The sequence below is a fragment of the Equus caballus genome, chromosome 16 (assembly GCF_041296265.1).
Source record: "Equus caballus isolate H_3958 breed thoroughbred chromosome 16, TB-T2T, whole genome shotgun sequence".
Lineage (NCBI taxonomy): Eukaryota > Metazoa > Chordata > Mammalia > Perissodactyla > Equidae > Equus > Equus caballus.
Window position 1 is genome coordinate 49320910 of NC_091699.1, and position 24141 is coordinate 49345050.

General features: G+C 46.0%; 2 protein-coding genes across 6 annotated transcripts in view; both read left to right on the forward strand.

The window, feature by feature from the left end:
• The first annotated feature begins 1219 nt into the window (after positions 1–1219).
• QARS1 (glutaminyl-tRNA synthetase 1) lies at positions 1220–8379 on the forward strand. Of its 2 annotated transcripts, XM_001498296.7 has the most exons (24): positions 1220–1730; positions 1877–2024; positions 2403–2512; positions 2660–2735; positions 2953–3017; positions 3588–3641; positions 3784–3844; positions 4190–4261; positions 4385–4470; positions 4633–4719; positions 5162–5261; positions 5378–5456; positions 5539–5647; positions 5746–5876; positions 5984–6076; positions 6188–6325; positions 6406–6493; positions 6587–6730; positions 6831–6935; positions 7125–7217; positions 7338–7465; positions 7560–7626; positions 7701–7826; positions 8245–8379. In XM_001498296.7, the coding sequence occupies exons 1-24, from the start codon at positions 1614–1616 to the stop codon at positions 8293–8295; spliced, it is 2328 nt and encodes a 775-aa protein (XP_001498346.1). In that variant the 5' UTR covers positions 1220–1613; the 3' UTR covers positions 8296–8379. The 2 variants fall into 2 exon arrangements, with proteins under 2 accessions (XP_001498346.1, XP_005600739.1); XM_005600682.4 differs by lacking the exons at positions 1220–1730; positions 1877–2024 and adding an exon at positions 2126–2192.
• Positions 8380–9319: 940 nt separating this feature from the next.
• Positions 9320–24141, forward strand: part of QRICH1 (glutamine rich 1) — a 43672-nt gene continuing 28850 nt past the window's right edge. Inside the window, exons 1-3 of one of the 4 annotated variants that reach the window (XM_023620460.2) lie at positions 9320–9766; positions 11232–11291; positions 19116–19445. In XM_023620460.2, coding sequence (XP_023476228.1) covers positions 19137–19445 — 309 coding nt within the window. In that variant the 5' untranslated portion in view covers positions 9320–9766; positions 11232–11291; positions 19116–19136. Of the gene's footprint in view, positions 9767–9811; positions 10433–11231; positions 11292–19115; positions 19446–24141 lie in introns of those variants that run through there. The other 3 variants (XM_014731695.3, XM_023620459.2, XM_023620461.2) reach the window with 3 other exon arrangements.

Here is a 24141-nt window from a genome sequence, read left to right on the forward strand (position 1 = left end):
GTTCTATGCAAGTCATAGGGCTTCAGAGGACTGGCTGAGCTGCCACTTCCACTTGTGGCATTCTCAGCAGCACTAGTGGGGCTATGCCTCATCTTGTGACATGAAGCCACAGGGTCCACAGGGTAGGTACCATTAGAGAACCAGCCCTGACCTCATTGAGAGGGCCATCACCAGACCTGCAAGAGTCAGTGATGGTGATGATGGTGCTGTAATGAATCCTTCGGTGGCATCAGGTACAGAGGAGATGGGCGGTGGCAGGCACTCTGCTCATCATAGGCACCTTTGCGATGGGCTAGACACCTGCAGCTGTGGACTCAGCACAGGGTCGGTGTGGTTGTGGCTCTGCTTCTTGGTGCCTGTTTATGGCACCACTGCACTGCATCCCCTGCACAATGCTTGCACCTGACCTTGGCCAGGCTGGCATCAGGCTGGGACCAAGGGGCCACGAAGAGGTGGGAAGCCCCAAGAAAAACTAGATCTGAATACTGATGCAGTGTGTGTCCCTGGGTGAAATCTGGCATGTGGTCATCATATGTAGGCCCAGAAATGGAACTTGGTCATTAGTGGGATATGGCCACAAAGCAGCACACAGAATATGGATACAGACTGCAGTCTGGATCCTGCCCAGTCCTTGAAGGTCCAGGTCTAAGAGCCCGAGTTCCACTCCCAAATTTGGGGATTTTCTCACCATCCCACCACCAGCAGCTCCAGTTCCACAAAGAAAATAGTTTGTACATTCTCTTTTAGCCTGATGACTCCCAGCAGGTCCTGGAAGTACAGTGAGAGACTGGGGAAATCCCAAAGCACAGTGGCTATCATCATGAAGATTCTATCTCCTCTGCCTCACCCAGTCCCAACTTCAATAAAATATCCTGTCAAAAGTCTGCAAATGGATTTCAAGGTTTAATTTGCTTGTGGTTTTCGTAATATTTGCATAATTTGGCAAGGCGCTGGGGGAGGGGGGTGCGGAGGGACGGGACGGGGCGGTAAGTGTCCCGGGAGATTTCAATCAAATCATCACAGAAGTTCTGCGAGGTCCCTCCTGGCCCAAACCCCTCTTCTTCTGGCCAGGTATGCGCCTTCGGGTGTCAGACTTAGGATGGGCCATTCCGTACATTCTCTGCTCTGGAGTCTTGACCAGATTCCCCAGGCTTTAGTTGCTCAACTGTTTCCATGACAACTCCAAAGCTGTGACGTCAGAAACGCGATAGGGGCTCACATTTGCTCCTGAGAACAGAATTAGAATGGTCCCCAAGTTTCCAGGGCTGAAGGAGAAAAGTCGAAGAGCAAGGGCCATGCCTGCGTCTGCTTCCTGCCTTGGTACTGAACACCTTCCCTCCAGGTCCGAGGCAAATCTCCCCCAAAGTCCTGCGGTCTCCTTCCTCCAAAAGAGACCAGCAGCGCGGAGACGGAAGCGAAGGGCCCGGAAAGGCCGGTTTGGCCACTCTCTGTTCTTTAAATGGCGCCGACAACCCTGGAGAGCTCCGCCCCCTCCCACCAAGAAAGGACACCATTGGCTCTTCCTGGCGGCTTCGCTCTCCTATTGGTCAGTGAGCTAATACCAACGTGCAGATTGGCCCCAAAAATTTCTTTCGGTTTCCGGTCTCCCTGTGATGGCGACTGTGGACGCCCTGTCGCTGTTCACTGGCCTCGGCCTGAGCGAACACAAGGCTCGAGAGACGCTCAAAAACACGGCTCTGAGCACGCAGCTCCGCGAGGCGGCCACCCAGGTGCGAGCCCCTCGGCCCCTGGCCTGGGCTGCCTATTGTGCCCCAACGCAGCGCCGGGCAGGGTCCCATCCCGATCTAGCCACCTTGTCTCGCTCATGCCTTTCTTACTGGGCATGGGGCTTCTTTCCTGACCCCTCTGACTCCAGGCGCAGCAGACTCTGGGTTCTACCATCGATAAGGCTACCGGGACCCTGCTATATGGCCTCGCCTCACGACTCAAGGATCCCCGGCGTCTCTCTTTCCTCGTGAGCTACATAGCCAATAAGAAGATCCACACTGAGACCCAGCTGAGCGGTGAGTCCCCTGCCTGCCTTGCCACTTCCACCTCCCAACTCCTCCCCTCGGCCAAGACCCCCATCTGCCCTTTCTTCCAATGTCCCCCAATGTCTCTGTAGATGCCTGCTTTCGCACTCCCCTCTAAACCAGGGTCCTGACACTGAAGGACGGATAGGGCCGCCTCCGGTGAGACTGACTGGGGAACTGTGTAGGTCTGAGGGAGAGCCTCCCTCAGAGCGCATGCTGCTTTCCTGTGGCCTCAGGGCTTCTTTAGGGTGGTGCAAGGCTTAACCTCCTAGGAGGCCAAACTGTAACTGGGGTTTAATGGGATTAGGGCCCTGTCCACCTCCTTCTTGGAACTGATATGCCACAAACTAATTGCCTCTCCTTTCTCAGCTGCCCTTGAGTATGTGCGAAGTCATCCCTTGGATCCCATTGACACCGTGGACTTTGAGCAGGAATGTGGCGTGGGCATCGTGGTGACCCCAGAGCAGATTGAGGAGGCTGTGAGTCTTTCCCGAGGCGTTGGCTGACTCCTTAGTAATGACTCTGGAAAGGAATGGCTCAGTTTCTCCACCTAGGAAGACTCAGGGTGAGGGTGTGGGCATTTCTGAAGGATGCTTTCCTGAACCACATGGTTTGGCTTTCTGCAGGTGGAGGCCGCCATAAATCGCCACCAGTCCCAGCTCCTGGTGGAGCGTTATCGTTTCAACATGGGGCTGCTAATGGGTGAGCAGGGCCTAGGGCAGGGGACTCTTGTTTTTTCTCATTGTGGGTTCTCTTCTGGGCATGAGTGAGAGGGAAGTGAGGGGAGGAGTAGGAGGACCTTAAAAAGTGGTCTGGTTGGGCCCAGCCTCTGGTTCCTGAGGTCAACTAGGACCTTTTGGGAAAGGGTGGGAAGTGCCCTCCTTTGCCCTTCTGCAGCTACTTGTGCCCATGTTTCTAGGAGAGGCTCGGGCTGTGCTCAAGTGGGCAGATGGCAAAATGATCAAGCATGAAGTGGACATGCAGGTGGGCACCTTCTTGACCTGAAGCAGGCAAAGACTCTGCCATGAACAGGACCTAGAGTTCCTGAGGGATAACCAGGGGTGAAGGGGAGGAGATCCTGTCTCTCTTCTGATGGTGGATAATAGAGTCTGATGTGGAGAGGGCAGTACGTGGGCAGGCAGTAAAAGACTTGGGCTTCTGCATTGTGTCTAATATGGGATGAGTCACTTTACTCTGAACCTCAGTTTCCTCATCTTGTAAAGAGAGGTGATGTGGCCTTCATCTCAGGATGCTGGCATGGAATCACAAGAGGGTGATGGCTGAGGTAGATTGCTTATCTTGATGCTAGGTCCATAGTTCCTCTCTGTAAATGGCAGTTGTGTTACCTGAGCCCACTGCGGACCCTCAGGAGGGAAAGAGCATTTGAGGCCAGCAGAACCATGTAAAGAACAGAGGTGGGATGGGCTAGGTAGGTTTTTCAAGGTGGTGCTGGTAGACAGGCCAAGAAGTCCTTAGGTGGGTGGGGTGGCGTCATTCAGGGGCTCCTTGAAAGAGAACACTCCTGTCCCATGCCTGACTCTATTCTCTGCTCAGGTTCTCCACCTTCTGGGTCCCAAGACTGAAACTGATCTGGAGAAGAAGCCCAAGGTGAGGCTGAACATGGTCCTGGGTCCCTGGGGACGAGGTGGGGTAGGGTGAGACTTTAGGCTAGGAAAGAGAGCATCTTACCCTAGTCATCCCAAGACCATGCCCAGGAGGAAAACTGACCCAACTTCTGGGCTTCTCTCAGGTGACAAAGCCTCGGCCTGAAGAAACAGACTGGAGGACAGCAAAGGATGTGGTGGAGAATGGTGAGAGCTTGAGGCTCCTGTCGCCTTCAACTCCCTGACTTCTGGGTTTTCCTGGTGATTGGTCCTTACAGCCCTGTCCCCTCAGGCCACTGGCTTACTCATCACCCTGCCTCCTGCTGCAAGACTGGAATTCCTGGTGTTTTCTTTGTTCCCTTTACCCAGAGACTGGGCTGAGGAGGCCTGGGAAGTCTGGCTCTGTATCTCTTGTCTCTAGGGTTAGAGGAAGAGAAGTGTGCTTGGTTCTGTTCTGATTGCAGGATATGGGTAGTACTGACAGACACTTCCCTGAGCTGGATGTGGTAGCTATATCCAGAAGATAGGTTTTTCTTGGTCTCTTCCCTGCAGGCGAGGCTGCTGGCCAGACCGTATCTCTGATGGAGCAGCTCCGAGGGGAGGCGCTTAAGTTCCATAAGCCTGGTGAGCAGGCAGATTGAAACTCTGGAGAGGGTTGGATTTTGACAGCAACTCTTGCAGCCAGGCCCCTCGAGTAGGGAGCCTTGGGCTGCAGCCTAGTTCTCAGGCTTGTTCTGGTCCTGGCAGGTGAGAACTACAAAACCCCAGGCTATGTGACCACTCCACATACCATGGATCTACTGAAGCAGCATCTAGAGATCACTGGGGGACAGGTGTGTATGAGTATGGCCAGGCAAGCTTGTGCCATCAGCACTTGCCTGGGGGCCTGGGCTGCTTCCATATTGCCCCATCTCACCTATCACCATAGCCTCCCTGGGAAAGGATGTCTGTTCCTTTCGGGTAATCTGAGTCTGCTCCCATTCCCCTTATTTCAGGTACGTACCCGGTTCCCACCAGAACCCAATGGAATCCTGCACATTGGACACGCTAAAGCCATCAATTTTAACTTTGGCTATGCCAAGGTAAGTGTCTGTCTGGGGACCTGGCAAGCAGGGTGACCACTTGCTGCTCCCATGACTGGACACCAGAGAGGTGTCCCACCTTCCTTGCTGCTCCTATAATGTGCACAGAATGGACAGAGGCCATAGAGGGGAACTGCATGTGTGACAGATACCTAGGAATCCACTGGGCTCATTCAGAAAAAGCTGAGGTGAGGCAGTGAATTCAAATTTAGGGAAATTCCCAGTGTAATCTCTTGGGCTTAGGAAGAGGCTGTGCTGTCTGTCCCAAGTTGGTGTAAGAGATGCTTTGTTTAGGGCATTTAGATACAGGAAGATGAGTGAACCTCTTGAAGACATTTTTAATTCTGACATGGGAGACCTCTGAGAATGTCCTGGTTTGATGAACTAGATAGACTATAGGAGCTGATAATGTGGGAGCTCACAGATACTGCGACTTTCCTAGGCCAACAATGGGATCTGTTTTCTGCGCTTTGATGACACCAACCCTGAGAAGGAGGAAGCAAAGTTCTTCACTGCCATCTGCGACATGGTGGCCTGGCTGGGTATGGGCTGGGCAAGGCCTGGGCAGAGCTGGTGGTCAATGGGCCTCTCCTTGGACCATGGCCTGCCTTTGCGTGTTCATGGCTGGTTGCTTATCCTGTGTCTCATTCTACCCCAGGTTACACACCTTATAAGGTAACGTATGCCTCTGACTATTTTGACCAGCTGTATGCCTGGGCCGTAGAGCTCATCCACAGGTGAGGCCAGTGCCATGATGTGGAGCCGGGCAGGCTGACCAGGACACAGCCATGCTGGGTGTTCACACCCCTTCTCCTATAGGGGCCAGGCCTATGTGTGCCACCAGCGAGGAGAAGAGCTCAAAGGCCACAACCCGCCACCCTCGCCCTGGAGAGACCGTCCTATAGAGGAATCATTGCTGCTCTTTGAGGTGGGGTTCTGGAGGGGCAACTAGGTCTGAGTGGGCCAGGATGCTGAGGATGAGATGCCCCTGCACAGAGAGGCAGCCTGAGCCCTTGTTCTCCTCAGGCAATGCGCAAGGGTAAGTTTGCAGAAGGTGAGGCCACTTTGCGGATGAAGTTGGTGATGGAGGATGGCAAGATGGACCCTGTGGCCTATCGAGTCAAGTACACACCGCATCACCGCACAGGGGACACCTGGTGGGTGTGAGCATGGGGTAGGGTGGTGGAGTTGTAGAGTGGAATGGTGAGCCATGTGTAAGGCAGAGTGGGGCTGAATGGTGGGGCCCACTGCCTCTGCCCTGCAGGTGCATCTACCCCACCTATGACTACACACACTGCCTCTGTGACTCCATTGAGCACATCACCCACTCACTCTGCACCAAGGAATTCCAAGCCCGGTGAGGGAGCTGGCTGCATGGGGTGGGTAAGGCCAGTGGGATTCCAGCAACCCTTCCTGTGGTCTCTCCCTGCTCTGAGGTGGCCAGTCTGACTCTGTCCTCCCACCCCAGACGCTCTTCCTACTTCTGGCTGTGCAATGCATTGGATGTCTATTGCCCTGTGCAGTGGGAGTATGGCCGCCTCAACCTGCACTATGCTGTTGTCTCTAAGAGGAAGATTCTCCAGCTTGTGGCAGCTGGTGCTGTTCGGTAGGTATGGTTGTTTGGCTCATCACCAGCTGGTGGTGCTAGTGGCATGTACTGCTTTCTCACCACGTCCTTGCCTACAGGGACTGGGATGACCCGCGGCTCTTCACCCTCACAGCTCTACGACGGCGGGGTTTCCCATCTGAAGCCATCAACAACTTTTGTGCGCGGGTATAGCCTAGCAGGCTAGGTGGGCAGGTGGGGGCTGAGCATGTCCGTCTGTGGTTGTGGCTGTGACTGACTGATGCTGACCTTTCCTGCTAGGTGGGGGTGACAGTGGCCCAGACCACGATGGAACCACATTTGCTAGAAGCCTGTGTGCGTGATGTGCTGAATGACACAGCCCCGCGGGCCATGGCTGTGCTGGAGTCATTACAGGTCATCATCACCAACTTTCCTGCTGCCAAGGTAGGTCTGCCTCAATTGTGTGTGTGGAAGTATGTGTACCTGGTCTGGGCATGGGGGTCCCAGTGCCTAGTATGACTCAGATACCCATCTCCTGCTATAGTCCTTGGACATCCAGGTGCCCAACTTCCCAGCTGATGAGACCAAGGGCTTCCATCAGGTTCCCTTTGGACCCATTGTCTTCATCGAGAGGACTGACTTCAAGGAGGTGAATGAGGGGTGGAGGGTCCTATTTGCTGCTATGCCCAGTTCTGAGGTCCTTTCATCTCCTCTGTCAGTCCATCTGTGTCCTACTTTAGAGGAACCAACTCCTGCTAGACATAGGGGTGGGAAAGAAGCCTCTTGTACCTGTCTGACCCTTGCAGCCTCTTGTGTCCACCCCATTTCCTACCTCTAGGAGCCTGAGCCAGGCTATAAGCGCCTGGCATGGGGCCAGCCTGTGGGCCTGAGGCATACAGGCTACGTCATCGAGCTGCAGCATGTTGTCAAGGTGAGAGACAGCTGCAGCCTTTCTACTGCAGTGCCTGCTGGGGCAAGGATTTGAGTGCAGCCTGCAGTCCTGGTTGTGGTCCCCAGCTCTGATTGCAGGTGTCTCCCCCTTGATTTACAGGGCCCCAGTGGCTCTGTGGAGAGCCTGGAGGTGACCTGCAGGCGAGCAGATGCTGGAGAAAAGCCCAAGGCCTTTATTCACTGGGTGTCACAGCCTCTGACTTGTGAGATTCGCCTCTATGAGCGACTGTGAGTGAACAGACCTGGGGTAAGGGGCAGGTACAAGATGGGCTTTGCCTGCTGTGGCTGCCCAGCTGGAGTCTGACCTTCACTCTGACTACAGATTTCAGCACAAGAACCCTGAGGATCCTGCTGAGGTGCCTGGTGGATTCTTAAGTGACCTGAATCCGGTAGGCTCATGGGGTGTAGGGTGAGGGTGGTAGGCCTCCCTGGCTGGCTGGCCACCTGAGTTCCCTGCTCGCAGGAATCGCTACAAGTGGTGGAGGCAGCATTAGTGGACTGCTCTGTGGCCCTGGCAAAGCCCTTCGACAAGTTCCAGTTTGAGCGGCTTGGCTACTTCTCTGTGGATCCAGACAGCCGCCAGGGACAGGTGCTTGAATTTACCTGCCTGCCCTTTCTACAACAGTGACAGTGGTGGCTGCCATTCGCTATGCCAAGTGCTCTGCTTACATTCCCTTAGTTAATCCTCACCACCTGAGTTGGTGTTCATGTTCAGTTTATGAGGAAACTGGCTCAGAGGTTAAATCCATACACAAAATTTTGTATGGACTCTGCCTTTCTTATTCCTCAAGGTAGGGGGCAGGCATAAGGATTGTTATAATCCTTATAGAAGCCTAGAGCCATAGTACCATACCCAAAGTCATAAAGTTATCAAGAACCTGAGTCTCCTGACCCTCAGCTCCTCTAGGATGAGGTGAGGGTAGGGGTGGGGTATCTGTGGTAAGACCCACCTGGGCCTCCTGGCTTGGTTCTGGCTTGGTGGTCATTCTTCCCCCACTGCCCTCCAGCTTGTCTTCAACCGGACGGTCACACTGAAGGAGGACCCTGGAAAGGTGTGAGCTGGAAGCCCCACGGACGTACCTCATCCTTCTGGAGGCTAGGGGTACCCAGACTCTATGTCAATAAAGAACAGCTAGATCCTCCTGGAGTCTGTGTGTTATCTCTCTGCCTTCCCAGCCCTTGAGGGCCTTAGAGACATGCTAGGGGTGGGAGTGGGAGTGCACTGCACACAGAGCAATACTGACAGCTTTGAAACCACTGGAACACTCCTTGGTGCTCAAGGGCAGGGGGCTGGGCCAGATTCAATGTCCTATGCACCTGGTCTGGGGGAATGGCGGGCCCTGAGGTGCTGCTCTCACTGTTAGAAGCCCTGTGCCAGAGGGATCTGGAAGATTTGTGTCTGCCTGAGTGCCTAGGCAGATGAAGAGAGGTCTGGCTCCCAGTCCAATCATTCAGTAAATGATTACTGAGTGTCTACTACGTGCCAGGCACAGTGAGATGAGGAAGACTTGTGTGGTGGCCTTTGAAGTTCACCATCTCTAGTTGAGACAGAGGATGACCAGGCACAGTGCAGGAGAGGTCTCTCAGGCCTGTGCAGGGCCAGAGGAGGTTGCTGACCCAGCCTGGGCCTCAAAAGACTACTCTCAGGAAGTGACTCCTGAGGGGAGCCTCAAAGGACTAGGGGGAGTTTCCTAGGGCTGGAGGAACAAGTACAAAGGCCCTGATGCCTTTTTAAGGGAAAAAAACCTATGGTAAGTGGGTTGCCCTCTGGGGCAACAAGGGCTACTGGTGAGGTCTGTGCCTGCAGCTTTAACAGCCTCCACATTTTCCCTGTATACAAACACCAGGCTACCCGAGGCCCACTTTAAGGTGGACTGGACTGCTGAAGGCTGAATTAGGATGACAGCAGATGGTGGTCGGGGGAAAGGGAGGGGTGGTCCCAGATGTTAGAGACTCCGGGAGGAGAGTGACCTGGGGCGTCCCAGGTGGGGCGCTGCTGGGGGCGCCGGGCCTAGGTCAAGGGATGTGGGGGCCACCTTAAGCGAGAGGCTAGGCCCCGCCTCTCTTGTGGCTGCGCGACCTAAGGAGGCCCGGGCAGGTGGCAGAAGGTGGGTCCAGGGAGAGAGCTTCGAGCCTCAGCCTGCCCAAGCTCCATAGCTAGGCCGATGTACGGCCCTGGCTCCGCCCGCATGGAGGGGCGTCCAAGGGTGGGGCGCTCCGCCCTACAGGCCAAGCTCCTTTTGCCGCTACTGCAGCCCGAGGCCCGGCCTCTGTCCTACGCAGAAGCGTTCCCTTTAAGTCTGGCCAGGAGATAGCCTCAAATCTCGCGGGATCCGACGCTCTGATTATCGCGAGAGGGGCATTCGTCACCCATTGGCTGTGAGGGTTGAATGTAAGATGGCGCCCAGGGAGCTGTGAGGGGAAAATCCTGTCGGTCTTAGAGCGGCTACGGCAGAACCGGGGCCCCGAGCAGTGCGGCGGGGCCGGCGGGTAGAGCGGCGGCGGCGGCGGCGGCGGCGACGTCGCCGGGTGAGGGCTGCAGTGGGGGCAGGGATGCGGCGAAGCTGCGGGCCTGAGACAGCGGGCCCAGCCCACACAACGGCGGGCGGGGGCGGGCGGGCCGCTGCCCCTGAGCCCAGGAGACCTCGGGCCTGCTCCGGAGCGGAGAACGTCCCTGGGCTCTCGCGCCCCCGCCCCTTTGGTGGGGGAGGAGCGGGTCGGGGATTTGGGTGGGCGCGGCGCGCGAACGCGCGTTGGTGTTTGCGCGCGGCCGGGCCTGTTTATGCGCGCGGGCGCGCGCGCGCTGTGCGGCTATCCCGGTGCGCGTGGCCGGCGACGTGCGCGTCCCCGGCCCGGATATCTCGCTCCTGGCGTTGCAGCCTGGGGGCAAGAGCGGCTTTCTGGGGCGCGCGCCCGCCCGCGACCCCCCGGCTTCGGGGCGCGCGCCCTGCTGTTGGGTGGCTGCGCTGCCGCCACGAGGGCGCGCAGGGCACCCTTGCTGCGTGGAGGGGCGGCAGTGTGAGGAAGGTTGCGGGTTGGGCCCTTCCTGCTCTGGTGACGTCCCCGGACCGCCGTGGCCTAGGCCTGGGGAGAAACCAACTGGCTTTGCGGTCTGGCATTCGGCACCGCTCGTCTGCGGGGCGGGCGAGATTGCTCGTCCTCGAAGAATGCGGGGACCCGAGGCCCATGTGCAGGGTGGGTGCGTGGGGTACTGCCTTGTTTCTGAAAGCGAGCCCTATCTGTGAGGGATGCGAACCCCCTCGAGTTTCCTCACCTTGGTCTGGTTCTTTGTGCTGGGGAGGGTAGGTTAATCCTAGAAGGCTCTTCAGCGGTACGTGCTTTCGTGTCATTAAGAAAGTAATTTTTCCATAAGCGCAATGCCTACACTTCAGCTGTGTGCGCTGCGGAAGGGGATCCTCTTCTGTGAAACTACCGAAGCCCTAAAATGCTGCTTTAAATCCTTAAATGCAGCCTTTTCTTCTGTGTGAGTGGGAGGGGCTTACTTGTATTCTGTTAGATTAAGGGCTCGCTGTTGCTCAGCCAAAAAGTTGCCCAGAACAAAATTGAGCAACCTGAGAATCAGTGCTTTGCCTTTTTTTTGTAATTCCAAAATTCCCCAGCAGAAATTCCTAAAATCTGGCCATGTATCACTGCAAAAGTCACTTGATACAGGATTTCAATCCTTTTCAGTTTTTTTGGTTTTTCTTTTTTTTTTTTTTAACCCCAGCACTGTTCTGGTGCTAGGGGAGTTCTAGGTTTGTCCTAGAGAAATATGCACTTATTTTTTCTAAGACAAAACATTCTCTAGTTTATGTTTTACATTCTTGCTTCGTTAAGTTTAAGGAAACAGAACCTAAGAGGAGGTAAAATTAGCAATCAAATTTGATAATCATGGGAGTAGTTCTTTCTAATATACTGTGTTATTTTAAGAACAAAGGTAAAATTCAAAAAGAGGCTGAGGATAGAAGGAACTTCTTTGTTCTGTCTTCTTCAGAATGTTACAAGTCTTAAGAACTCAGGACAAGCAGCAGAAATACATGCAACATGGTGACTGGTGAGTTTAAATCGTTCACATGCTGGAAATATGTGTGCAGTGTTTCCTGGTAATATTGAAAGATTACAAATCCTGCCAATCATTCTGAGTGCTGTCTGTCAGAAACTACTAGGTGGTGGAAAATTGAAGGTGTGGGAGAGCTGCCATCTTTGAATACAGCTACAGTTTGCTGCTTGAACGTTTTTCTCCTCTTAAAGTGTAACTTTCATATTTTAGCGTGAGGAGGCATCAGCTTTTCTAAGGACATAAATGGTTTAAAGAAAAGCAGTCAGGGGGCCAGCCCGGTGGTGCAGTGGTTAACCGCGCACGTTCTGCTTCTGCGGCCCAGGGTTCGCCGGTTCGGATCCCTGGTGCGGACATGGCATCGCTTGTCAAGCCATGCTGTGGTAGGCGTCCCACATATAAAGTAGAGGAAGGTGGGCACGGATGTTAGCTCAGGGCCAGTCTTCTTCAGCAAAAAGAGGAGGATTGGCAGCAGATCTTAGGGCTAATTTTCCTCAAAAAAAAAAAAAAAAAGAAAAGCAGTCAAGTTTATGTAGGATACTCTTAAAATTTTAATATACCTTTCAGGCCTGCTTGTTCTGGAATATCTTTTTTAAACTATGTATTAAGTTTGATATCTGCCTTTTAAATTGGTGTTTGTAGATTTTTTTTTTGTAAGCTCATTAACTAAGATTTGCCTATTAGAAGATGCTCTACTTCCAGTCCTCTGTGATGAATAATTTGTGTATCTTTCTGTGAATCTATGCCTTTTCACATCCCCTTTCCATCTTATGTTGCCATTTCAAACAAAAAATCAGATAGTGGTTGAAGTTTCTTAGAAATTTGAATTGTTCCAAAAAGGTAACCATAGTCAGGGGCTCTGGGTTGGCTGTCCTCCATTATGACAGCTTCAGAATCAGGGATTTCTTCCTTCAAGCTTGCATGCCTTCTTTTAATTTAATCAGTTGTGACTTGTCCTTGATGTGCCATGCTTCTTGCTTGTCTTCTCCTTTTTAAATGGCCACCCTTTATCTGTAATGGTCCTTTATTTCTCAGCCTCAGAATGAGGTGTTACATGACTACCTGTTTTTCTCTGTTACTTTGTATTTAGTTGTCCTGCATTTTGTTTCAGGTGTTTTAAGTCCTCTCCAGTCTCCACTTAAATGATTCATTTGTTTTTTTCCTAATTGTTATGTTGTGATTTCTGTTTGTGGCTGCATGGAGAAATGATAGATTAACCTCTTGCTTTGCTGAAAGGGGGAAAAGAATGGTCCTTTGGTCTCACACTTGAGGCTAGGGCAAAACTATAAGTAGAGCTGGTGGGCTGTGTCAGAAAGCACCTTTTTAAGAAAAAATTGTGAAATATCTATCTGTATCTGTAAATTCAGATGATCTGTATACAATGTAATGAAAAATTATAAAGTGAACCACTGTGTAACTACTGCCTTTTCAAGAAATACAACCCTTCAAGGATCCTTTCTTGGTCACAGCTGCTCAACCTCTAGAGACTATTACTCTTCTGAGTCTGTGATCATCATGTTCTTTGTGTTTCTTTTACTTTTACCTTCTTTGTATCTCTCAACAACGTAGTTTTTTTTACTTTTGAATTTTGTATAAATGGAATCATGCTGTATTTTGTGTCTTCCTTTAGTATTGTTTTTGTGAAAGTCATCCACGTTGTGTGTATCTGTAGTTCATTCCCTTTTCTGTATTGTATTCTGCTGTACGAATATACCGTAATTTATCCATTCTACTATTGATAGACATCTAGATTCTGTCAAGTTTGCGGCTATTATTAACAATGATACTATGGACATTCTTGTCTAAGTAGCTTTGTATATGTGTGTGTCGTATACACCTAGGGATAGAATTGCTGGCTCCTATGGAATGGATATTTTCACTATGTAATGCAAATGGTTGTACCATTTTGTAGGCCATCAGTCTTTGGTAGGAATGTCAATTTAAGTTCTGACTGAAAGTGTGGTGTCCAAAAATAGAATGATGGTGAAAATACCCCTAAATCAGAAATTCCTCTGGTAAAGGCATGGGGCAGATGAATGGCCCAATCTGATAATTTTTATCGCAAACGAAGTAGTGGGTTAGTATCTTTTAAGAATAGAAATAGAAATGTGTTTCCCAATCTGCTTCTTTGAAATGACTCCTTATGTTAATTAGGACAAATGTGACTGCAACTTTTTAAAATGGAAATTGATTTTTTTCCATATGAATGTATTCTTCTAACTATACTTAATAAGCTGTGAGGAGCCTTCGGAAGAGTAGATGTGAACCTTGAGAAGGGCCCAAGAGTATGACTGTTGGGTAAACAGGAAGAGGCAGACCTCTGAGGCAGCTCTGAATGTCTTCTCTTAGTCCATCACCTATTCATGACCCGCTCTGTAGAGCTGCGTGGGAGCTGGGAACAGGTATCAGAGATTTGAGGGGATCCAAGAAAGCATAATTCCGGTGAGTACTTAGGTCATAGTACCTAAATAAAAAAAAGAAAATTAGCAGACAGATCTATAGAAATATAATAGATTTGTTGCTTTGGAGTAACCTTTGTCCACAGTACGATCTTGTGTTCTAGTGGTAAAATAATAAAAATGATAACTTTCATATATTGAGGGTCTGTTCTGTGTCAGGCACTCTGCTAAGCTCTAGTAGAAAGAAGTATAAGGGAAATAACAGTGGTGAATGTGTGATTACAAGCGAAAATTTCCTGGGTCTGTTAGTGGGGGGCTGCTTTTGTGTGTGTATTGTTTTGCAAAGCTGCTACACTTAAAGTATTCAGAAGCAAATGCTTGTTTACAGACTTCCCCAACCCAATGAGCTCCTGAGTGTTTTCTCCTCTTTTTCCATTTCTGACTCCCAGAAATCAGGAGTACTCAACTATTACTCCACCTTCATGTTTTTCAGAAATATTTTAATTAATCAATTTATTTATTGCTCCTTGGCAAGTCTTTGACTTGGAGCTAATTAAGAATCTTGTTTCTTTTGGAATTATAGAGAGTAGTTTCATTAAGTTTATCCATTTATCTTGCTCTATTACCAAGACTCAGCCTTGTGTGTCTTGTGAGCAGCATCTTGAAGAAGTTCATCTTCATTATTATTGCAAGCTTCTGGTATTTGATGGTTTTGTCTTTAAGAGTTTCAGATTTTGAATCGAAAATCGTACTGTGATCAGCCAGAATTGTCTGTTAACTGTTAATTGCAGTATAACTGCTATGCAAAAAAGATTACTTGTTAATTATCTTTTTGGTTTAATACAAATTCTGGAAAATACAGAAGAAATTTAAGTCCTCTTGATTCCACCACCCAAGCATAACTACTGTTAGCATTTGGATGTGTTTTTTGCCAGTTTTTTTTTGTAATGTGTATAATTAAAACAATACTGAAATATATACATACAATTGTGTTGGCTGCCTTTTCGCATATAACCTGTTCCTATGTCATTAAGTATTTCTTTTTAAAAAAACAAACTTTGTTTTGGGGAAGGCAAAGAATCTTCCAGGTATTAGCATACTTCTTTTAAAGCTGTGTTATAGAAAGATCTGTGGAATCACACCTTAAAAGCTTAGAAGCAGACCTTCTTTTTATGAATTTGGTATATAATAACTGGCATTTTAAGTCAGTGGGCAAAGGAATTTAAATAATTCAATAAATGATACAGGGGCAAGTTGCTTGGTCTTTGGAGAAAAGAAATTAGACTTTTACCTCACACTGTGCAAAATAAATTCTAAACAGAGCAAAGCATTATATAAAAAATTACACTGTAAATTTAAAAATTGTAGATTAATAATGACCTGATCTTAAGATAGGGAAGACTTTCTGAGCATAAAAGCAAAGGAAGAAACCATCAGTATTGAGAATTTGTTTAATTTTTCTCAGTGTTTTTCTTTACTCACTGACTAGTTTAAATATTTCAATATATTTATGAAACTTTTTTCTTCTAAGCAGCACATCAGCAGTGTCAGGTCAAATGCTGACTTGGTGTACTTTCATTATTGGATGTGTCAGTCTGGTGGATACTGCCAAGTGAGCAGGTTAAAAGGACAAGAAATGAAGCCGTGTATGGTTTAGTCTGTATAAATGGGCAGATTGGAATGTTCTTGCAAAGTAGCCTTTTCCATTATTTTTTTTTTAAGTTCTCCATTGAATCTGTTGTTAATGTTTTTTAGCTTCCTTTGATTCACTGGTTCTCAAATGATTCTGTCGACTTGTACAGAGTCAGTGAAGAACCTCCTGGGGGCTTAGTGAAAGAAAAAAGCAATGGGAAGTGGAAAGCAGTGGCTTCTGCTTGAAGCCCCACTGACAGTAGGCTCTAAGCTTGGAGCGTTGAAGAGGGTTTTATGCTTTGGAGTCTAAACTACTTAAAACACATGACTAGCTATTAACCAAAAGGTGTTCTTATCATAGAATATTTCAAGTATTTTCACAAGAATGGAGAAGAATATAATATAATGAACACCTATGTCTTGTTACCTCACAAAATTGAGGTTCTCTTGCTTGATGCACATAAAAAAAGCCAGTTATTATTGGCATCCGCTTTTGGGAAAAGAAAACAGCTTTATTGCTAGATCAATCTGCTAGGAGACAGGGGCCATGTGCCCTCAGATCTGTCTCCCCCATGCAGGGCTTGGGGCACAATTTATGGGATGAAAGGTATGGTGGTCTGAAATGCAGAGATAGATGATTGGAGGAAAGGAGAAGTGAGGTAACTGATGATTTACACAAGTGTAGTCAAGCTTCATGGCTCTTCATAGGATGCATGTGCACAAAATGGCGGCGTTACCATGCTCTGAGGGAGGAGTTTTTAGCTCCTTGACATCAAAAGGTCACTTATTGAGCATTTGTGCAGGCCCAGTTGATGGGTTGGTGGTCTCAACTGGCCTGAACTGGACAAGGGGGACTCTCAGTTCCTGAAAGACAACTCTTGATTACTCTGTTGATAAGATGAGGTTGGTTGAACTGGCCCTAGAGGGCCTGTGGTTACAAAAGTGGCAGAAATAAAAGTGTGATTGTCAGTGGTTGGTGAGACAAAGGTGATTTAAATGCTTTAAACTTACCTTTCCTTCAGGACAGATCAGTGTTTAAAATTGATAGATCAAGAACCAAAGGTCAAAGGATACTTAGCTGTTTTTACTTTTTGTTTTATACTTTGCCATACTATTTGAACTTTTTTTTCTTAGAAGATAAATGTGTTACATTTACCCTCCCCCCTAAAAAAACAAAGACAAACCACCAAAACTAGGTGGAATTCTGAACTGAAATCTGAAGAAAGCTAGTTTCTAGGGAGAAAAGTTGGTGCAATTCTCCTTTATACTTAATATCAGACTTCAAGTGAGGCTTAAGTCTCCTGAATTACTGAAACTTGAAAGAGTGAAGGTAAATAAAGTCACTGGGAAGATTCTAGGGACTGCCTTTATCAAGCAATATTTGTATGAAGGTTTTCTGGTTCTGTAAACTTAATTTGCAATGTTTGTTTGTATTTGTGTTTGCTCACATTTATCTTGTTGCAAATTTGAGACAAAAAACTTTTTGCTGCATGATTCTCTATACTTTTTAAAAAATTGCTTTGACTCAGTAGCATGATTCCAGCACAGACCGTCTTCAGAATTCAAGCAGTTTCTTAGTATTTTATGGGAATGCAACTAATTGCTGAAGAAAATAAATTTTGAGAAATGTAAATTTCAGTTGACCTCTGCTGTCCTTTTATAATGGAAGCGAAAAACTGAAATATGTACCAGCGTGATAGAGAACTGGTTAATGGCTGTTCATATAATCTCTCCTTTGTTCTTTTTTGAGCAGAAGGGTATATGTAATTAGGTATTAGAGTCACATGTTGTCACATGACACATGTTCATTACATTAACTTTGTAATGTTGTTGGGTCTATGAGAGATACCTTCTTAAGAAGGAAATACCAGTTGTGATGCTTTTAACAAAGGGAAGCTTTGACAAACATTCTATGCCAGTGTGGTGAGTGATTGTTTGTGGGTTACCTACACTGGAGTGGCCTGCTCTGAATATGTAACAGAAGGATGGCTTGCTTGGTCTTGATACTCTTCTCACATGTGCCAATGGATAGCACTGATAGCTTAATCTGGAAGTGTCATAGCAAACCTCCTAATTTTCTACTCTGAGAAAAGGTAACATCTCCTGAAGCAGAGAGAAGGGAGAGCTGGACAGGGGAGATGGTCAGAAGAGAGGTGAGAAAGGAAAAAAAGAGTTAAATTTCAGAAGACAAGAGGCTGTCAGCCACAGCTTCACCTTGTGTCCCCTGACCTGCACTTGCTGTTCTCTGTACACTGTTGTGCTTGGGGTTTCCTGAGAAGTAGAGGCTCTCCTGAGAGTAGTAGCCTAGGAATTTTTATTTTAAACAGGATAAGGTATATGTATTGTTTTTTTATGGAGAGATATATTTGCAACGTGTGCATCATTATAAAAGACTTGTTGCTGGGTCTGTTTTGTTTGAAAGCACCTGCATATAATTTGTATACTGTATTTATACAGCACCTCACAGAAATATTGCCAGTGTCAGTAAAATAATAGCAGTAAGGAACATATTTTTTCTTTGGTCTCATACTTGCAGGACACAGTCTTGTCTGCCACAAGTGTAGAGCCACACGTTATATCTGTAACGTAAGGCTAAACATCTGGGCAGTGAAAGAGAGACTGATATTTCTAGCCTGATGGCTCAAGGAAACAAATCACTTTTCCAGACATTTAAGATTGACTGCAAGTCCTTTCTGGTAAAAAGGTTTGCTTGGTTTGTGTTATTCTCATATCTTTCTGCTGCTTTTGTTTTCGAGGTGGTACTGATCAAGAGAATGGTACAAAAGCAGCAGTGGCAGGGCACTGAACAGTCCATAGATAGATTGCATGATTGTCCCCCAGTAATTGAGAGTTACTAACCACTCCTGCAGATTAATTCTTAAGGTAAATACCCTGATGAAAGACTTAGAGAATTCATTTCTGAATGATTTTAGTAGTGACCTAGTTATTTGAGGCACTATTCAACTCCCTCCCCCTACTTACTTTAATGATATCAGTTAATATTTATGTAACACTATGTGTCTGGTACTTTTCTAAGTGCTGGGTATGTATTTAATCCTCATGTCAACTCTGTGAGGTAAATACTATTTTATCCCCATTTTATAGACAAGAAAACTAAGGTTAACTGACTTGTCCAGGGTTACGGAGTTAAGGAGAGACCCAGCTGGGATTTGAACCCAGGTGGCCTGGCTCCAAAATCCATGCTCTTAATCAGTAAGCTGTGCTACAAAAGGGTATGAGCAGTATATGGCGAAATGGGATTTTTAGTGTTTCTGATGGGAGATAAAGAACACATCCCCTGTCTCTTGAGTCTTACAACAGCTAGGTGGCATACCTGTCCCTTCACTGTAGGACATAATTGGCAGTGGAAATAGAACAGGTCAGTAGTAATCCCTGTTCCTAGAATCCTTGGTAACCCTCTCTGTGATCGTCACAGAGCAGTTTTGCATGTGACTTTTATTGTCCATTGCTTGGCTTTGCAGAGAAGATGGGATTGGCCTAGTGCAGGGCGAAGAATGTGTTTTTAGCCTGTTTCATCCAGTACTGTGATGCATGGTTTTGTTTTTTGTTTTCACTGTGATAGTTTGATTTAAGAAATGTCTATGGAAACAGTTTTCAGATGCCATTAACTGAAAAAATATGGTGGTATAATAAAACTTGACTTTGAATTCCAGATATATACAGCTGCCCTGAATATTCTACTCTGATTGTGAGAGTGATTGCTCTCTGCATTTCAAGATATAAAAACAATAGCATAGTTTTTACTTCTGTCCATTTATTTTATTTCTAGGAACCCTAAAGACTCTGCAATATGAATAATTCTCTGGAGAACACCATCTCCTTTGAAGAGTACATCCGAGTAAAGGCGCGGTCTGTCCCACAACACAGGATGAAGGAATTTCTGGACTCGCTAGCCTCTAAGGGACCAGAAGCCCTTCAGGAGTTCCAGCAGACGGCTACCACTACCATGGTGTACCAACAGGGTGGGAACTGCATTTACACAGACAGCACCGAAGTAGCTGGGTCTTTGCTTGAACTTGCCTGTCCAGTCACCACCAGTGTTCAGCCACAAACCCAACAGGAACAGCAGATCCAGGTTCAACAGCCACAGCAGGTTCAGGTAAGAGGGAAGTATTGAGGTGCATCTTATTTAATAGATTTTATTTGCCATCAGGGTTTTGGTTAGTAGGAGCATCAGATGTCAGAGGTTATTTTCCCTGAGGGGAATATTCTGGTTTTTTTGAAACATTTTATTTAACACAAAGGCTTTCATAGTTAACACAGAATAAAAATATTTGTATCCCCTGTAAACTGAAAAGACCACAGGTAATTGCTGTTTGCTTTGGAGAATTGAACAATATAGAAATTAGAGGTCTTCTGGGACTGGATTGGATGTGACACAGCTGTATGTGACTGAAGCTTCCTTTCTGTTTTTGGCACCCTGAGGAGATCGAGAATATAGGGGAGCTAGGCTTGGCTGATTACTAAAAGTATGACATTTGGAACTTATTTTAAAATGGAAAGGCTGATATATTTTAGTGACCTTCATTTAGTTGTATGGTTCTGTGACTGAGGTCACCTGTAGATGTCTAGGTCTGCATTTGCTCTTTATAAGCCTCAAGAAGTATTGCTAATTGATAAACAGCTTACTGAAAGAGGAGAAACTAATACATTTACTGAGAAGGTAAAAGTTTTCCTCCTTAGGGGGTCCTTAGGTGAAACTAACCATCTCCTACAGTTACAAGTGCTGCTTTCTTGCTACTTTCTGTTGTGGTTGCATGTCATTTTGCTCTTGATGCTTTTTCAGCCGAGAATAGAAAAGGGAGTGGAACATGATGGAGAGGCAGGAGTGTGGCAAGGTGTGTTTGGTGAGGTGGAAGGTTCGATTGTGGCCCCTTTGCCCCTCAGGAATGCAGGCAGGTATATTGGAAGAACATGGGCTCTAGAGTTGCATTTCTGGGTTTAAATTTGATGACCTCTTATTTGTTGACATGATCTTAATCTTTTTAGCCCTTGTTTTTTCATCTGTAAAATAGGGATAATACTGTTGTGTGAGACTGAACGAGATAATAGATAAGAAAGCATCTGGCACATGGAGGGATGCAGTCATTGTTTATTCCAATCTTTGTGAAGAAGGAAAAGTACAGGAAAGGTAGTTAAGAGAAGGCTGACTTTTTGGTTCAAGAAATTATTCTGCTGTTATTTATAACTTGGACCTCCTTTTTCGTAAGGTTAAAATGGTTTGAGATTTGAGTTTAAAGTGTTGTTTGAGACTTTATGTTCCAGATGGCTGATTGAGATCACCTATTAACATTATCTTTTTCCCCAAATCCCTTGTAAGTGAAGGAAGAAATGTAAATATAATAATAAATCCATGAGATAGGTTCAATATGGTAGACTCATAAGAATACATATTTTCTCCATTATAAGTGACTGAAAAGCTGCTTTAAAAAAAAGAATTTCTAGCAGTGCTGGAAAAAACAAATGCTTTCAAAAACCACTAACTATGAGAAATTGCTAAAAGAGAGGAAGCAGACAGAATCAGGTGAGAGAGGAAGTCATGTAGGAGAGAACTTTTAGGGAAGGGGGTACAGTTCTTGGGATACCCTAAGCCGAAAAGTGAGGAATACAAAGAGCAGAAGGGCCCCCTGGGGCAGCCTCAGACCCATGGGTTGGAAGTTGACCAAGGACTTAAAAACACAAACACACACACACACACACACGTCTGCATACATTTATGAGTAGGTACCAGGTACAGAATGAAGACCAACACTGCTGATTGGTGGGGAAAGGATATATTCCTTTAGTAGAGTAAGGCAGTCTGCTCCTTTTTTGGAAATAAAGTCAGATATCTCTCATAGTACAAATAAGATCCAGATGGGTTAAAGAGTCAAATAAAAACAAAACAGTATAGGGCCAGCTGGGTGGTGCAGTGGTTAAGTGCGCACGTTCCGCTTTGGCAGCCCGGGGTTCTCTGGTTTGGATCCTGGGTGTGGACATGGCACCTCTTGGCAAGCCGTGCTGTGGTAGGCGTCCCACATATAAAATGGAGGAAGATGAGCACAACGTTAGCTCAGAGCCAGTCTTCCTCAGCAAAAAGAGGAGGATTGACAGCAGATGTTAGCTCACGGCTAATCTTCCTCAAAAAACAAAACAAAACAAAACAATAAATCTATTAAAAGACAGTGTAAAGAATTTTGTAATTTTAGGTTGTGGAAAGCCCTCCTAAGGAAGAACATAAATTCTGACGGTTTTCTCAGTCTTTTTTTACACTAAAGGAATCCTTGAAATATTTTTCAGGTCTCAGGGAACCCCTGCATAAAAATTTCTATATTTACAGCTCACCGAATGTTAGCTTGATCAGCAAGTTAGAGATATAATAATTCAGTAATAATTGTCAATGCTCTTTTGATAAGAATCATATTTCTTTTTCTATGGATCTATATTTTGGCCAGCTTGTTAGTCTACTTCTTTTGTGTGGTTACCTTCCCCACACAGGTTATCAATTTTTTTTATTTGAAAAGATTTTATTTTTCCTTTTTCTCCCCAAAGCCCCCCAGTACGTAGTTGTATATTTTTAGTTTTGGGTCCTTCTAGTTGTGGTATGTGGGACGCCGCCTCAGCATGGCCTGACAAGCGGTGCCACGTCCACACCCAGGATCGGAACCGGCGAAACCCTGAGCCGCCAAAGCGGAGCACGCAAACTCAACCAGTCGGCCACGGGACTGGCCCCCAGGTTATCAATTTTAATTCAAATTATTAGTTTAAGTAGAGGAAACCTCAGTTTTTCCTTTTCAAAAAAATTTCGTACTAGGTTTTTTTGCCTTGTTCAAGTAGTTCTAAAGATTACAAATTTCTACCATACAAGTTGCTGAGATGTGGTTTGTGGTATATGATATGTGCACAAGTAGTTTTTTGCCTCTATAGTTAAAATTAAAAATGACCTTGTATCTAAGCTTTCTTGGACCAAATGGTAGCCGAGCTTACCTTTGTTGAGACTATCTTTCCTTTTCATAAATTTTAAAAATCTTAAATATATTTTCATTAATAACTGGCTTAAGCCAAATGGGATTTAATTTTCTAAAAGTTGGCTTTGTGGATTAATAATTTAATTAAAGATTGTAAATAGATATTAACTGTTACTTACATGAAAATCGACAATGTTAATAAATCTAAAGCTACCAAAATCATAAGACAGTGTTAACAGAAATATGGCTAAAGATACAACTTTATATAAGACTGAAAAAACTAAAAGTAACATCAGACTCAAATACAGGCTGAGCAGTTACAAAACTATTGTACACAAATGTTGGTTTTTTTTAATCTCTGTTATAGGTCTTTGTATACTTACTTTAAAAGTGTAATATTTTTTTTTACAATTGTCATTATTTAGATGGCAGGTTTTTATTTTTATTTTTTTATTTTTATTTTTTTATTGAGTTAATGATAGGTTACAATCTTGTGTAATTTCAGTTGTACATTAATGTTTGTCATTCGTGTTGTAGGTGCACCATTTCACCCTTTGTGCCCACCCCTCACCCCACCTTTCCCCTGGTAGCCACTAATCTGTTCTCTTTGTCCACATTTTTAAATTCCTCATATGAGTGGAGTCATACAGAGATTATCCTTCTCTAACTGGCTTATTTCACTTAAAATAATTCCCTCAAGGTCCATCCATTTGTTGCAAATGGGATGATTTTGTTCTGTTTTGCAGCTGAGTAGTATTCCATTGTATATGTATACCACAACTTCTTTATCCATTCATCTGTTGATGGGCACTTAGGTTGCTTCCTCGTCTTGGCTATTGTAAATAATGCTGCAATGAACATTGGGGTGCATAGGACTTTTGGAATTGCTGACTTCAAGCTCTTTGGATAGATACCCAGTAGTGGGATGCCTGGATCATATGGTAGTTCTATTTTTCATTTTTTGAGGAATCTCCATACTGTTTTCCATAGTGGCTGCACTAGTTTGCATTCCCACCAGGAGTGTATGAGGGTTCCATTCTCTCCACAACCTCTCCAACATTTGTTACTATTAGATTTAGATATTTTTGTCATTCTAATGGGTGTAAGGTGATATCTCAGTGTAGTTTTGATTTGCATTTCCCTAATGATCAGAGATGATGAGCATCTTTTCATGTGCCTATTAACCATCCGTATATCTTCTTTGGAGAAATGTCTGTTCATGTCTCCAGCCCATTTTGTGATTGGGTTGTTTGATTTTTTGTTGTTGAGTTGTGAGAGTTTCTTATATATTATGGATATTAAGCCTTTGTCAGATATATGACTTGCAAATATTTTTTCCCAGTTAGTGGGTTGTTTTTTTGTTTCAATCCTGTTTTCCCTTGCCTTGACGAAGCTCTTTAGTCTGATGAAGTCCCATTTGTTTATTCTTTCTATTGTTTCCCTTCTCTGAGAAGACATGGTGTCCGAAAAGGTCCTTTTAATACTAATGTCAAAGAGTGTACTGCCTACGTTTTCTTCTAGAAGCCTAAAAGTGTAATTTTTTTTTTTTTAATTTTATTTTTCCTTTTTCTCCCCAAAGCCCCTCAGTACATAGTTGTGTATTTTTAGTTGTGGGTCCTTCTAGTTGTGGCATGTGGGACACCGCCTCAGCATGGCCTGATGAGCAGTGCCATGTCCGCACCCAGGATCCAAACCAGCAAATCTCTGGGCTGCAGAAGTGGAGCACGCGAAGTCAAGCATTCGGACATGGGGCCGGTCCTTAAAAGTATAACTTTTGAAACTAAAAGCAGCACATGAGGCGTAGGGAGGTTAAGTCGTATTCTGATAGCTAGTGTTTGCACCTAAGCT

Bases quoted from the DNA above. Each gene is read 5' to 3' on its own strand.
- QARS1 (XM_001498296.7), top strand. From the start codon at position 1,614: ATGGCGACTGTGGACGCCCTGTCGCTGTTCACTGGCCTCGGCCTGAGC. The intron at 3,845-4,189 runs GTGAGAGCTTGA...TCTTCCCTGCAG, and splicing joins AAAGGATGTGGTGGAGAATG to GCGAGGCTGCTGGCCAGACC. The intron at 7,218-7,337 runs GTGAGAGACAGC...CTTGATTTACAG, and splicing joins AGCTGCAGCATGTTGTCAAG to GGCCCCAGTGGCTCTGTGGA.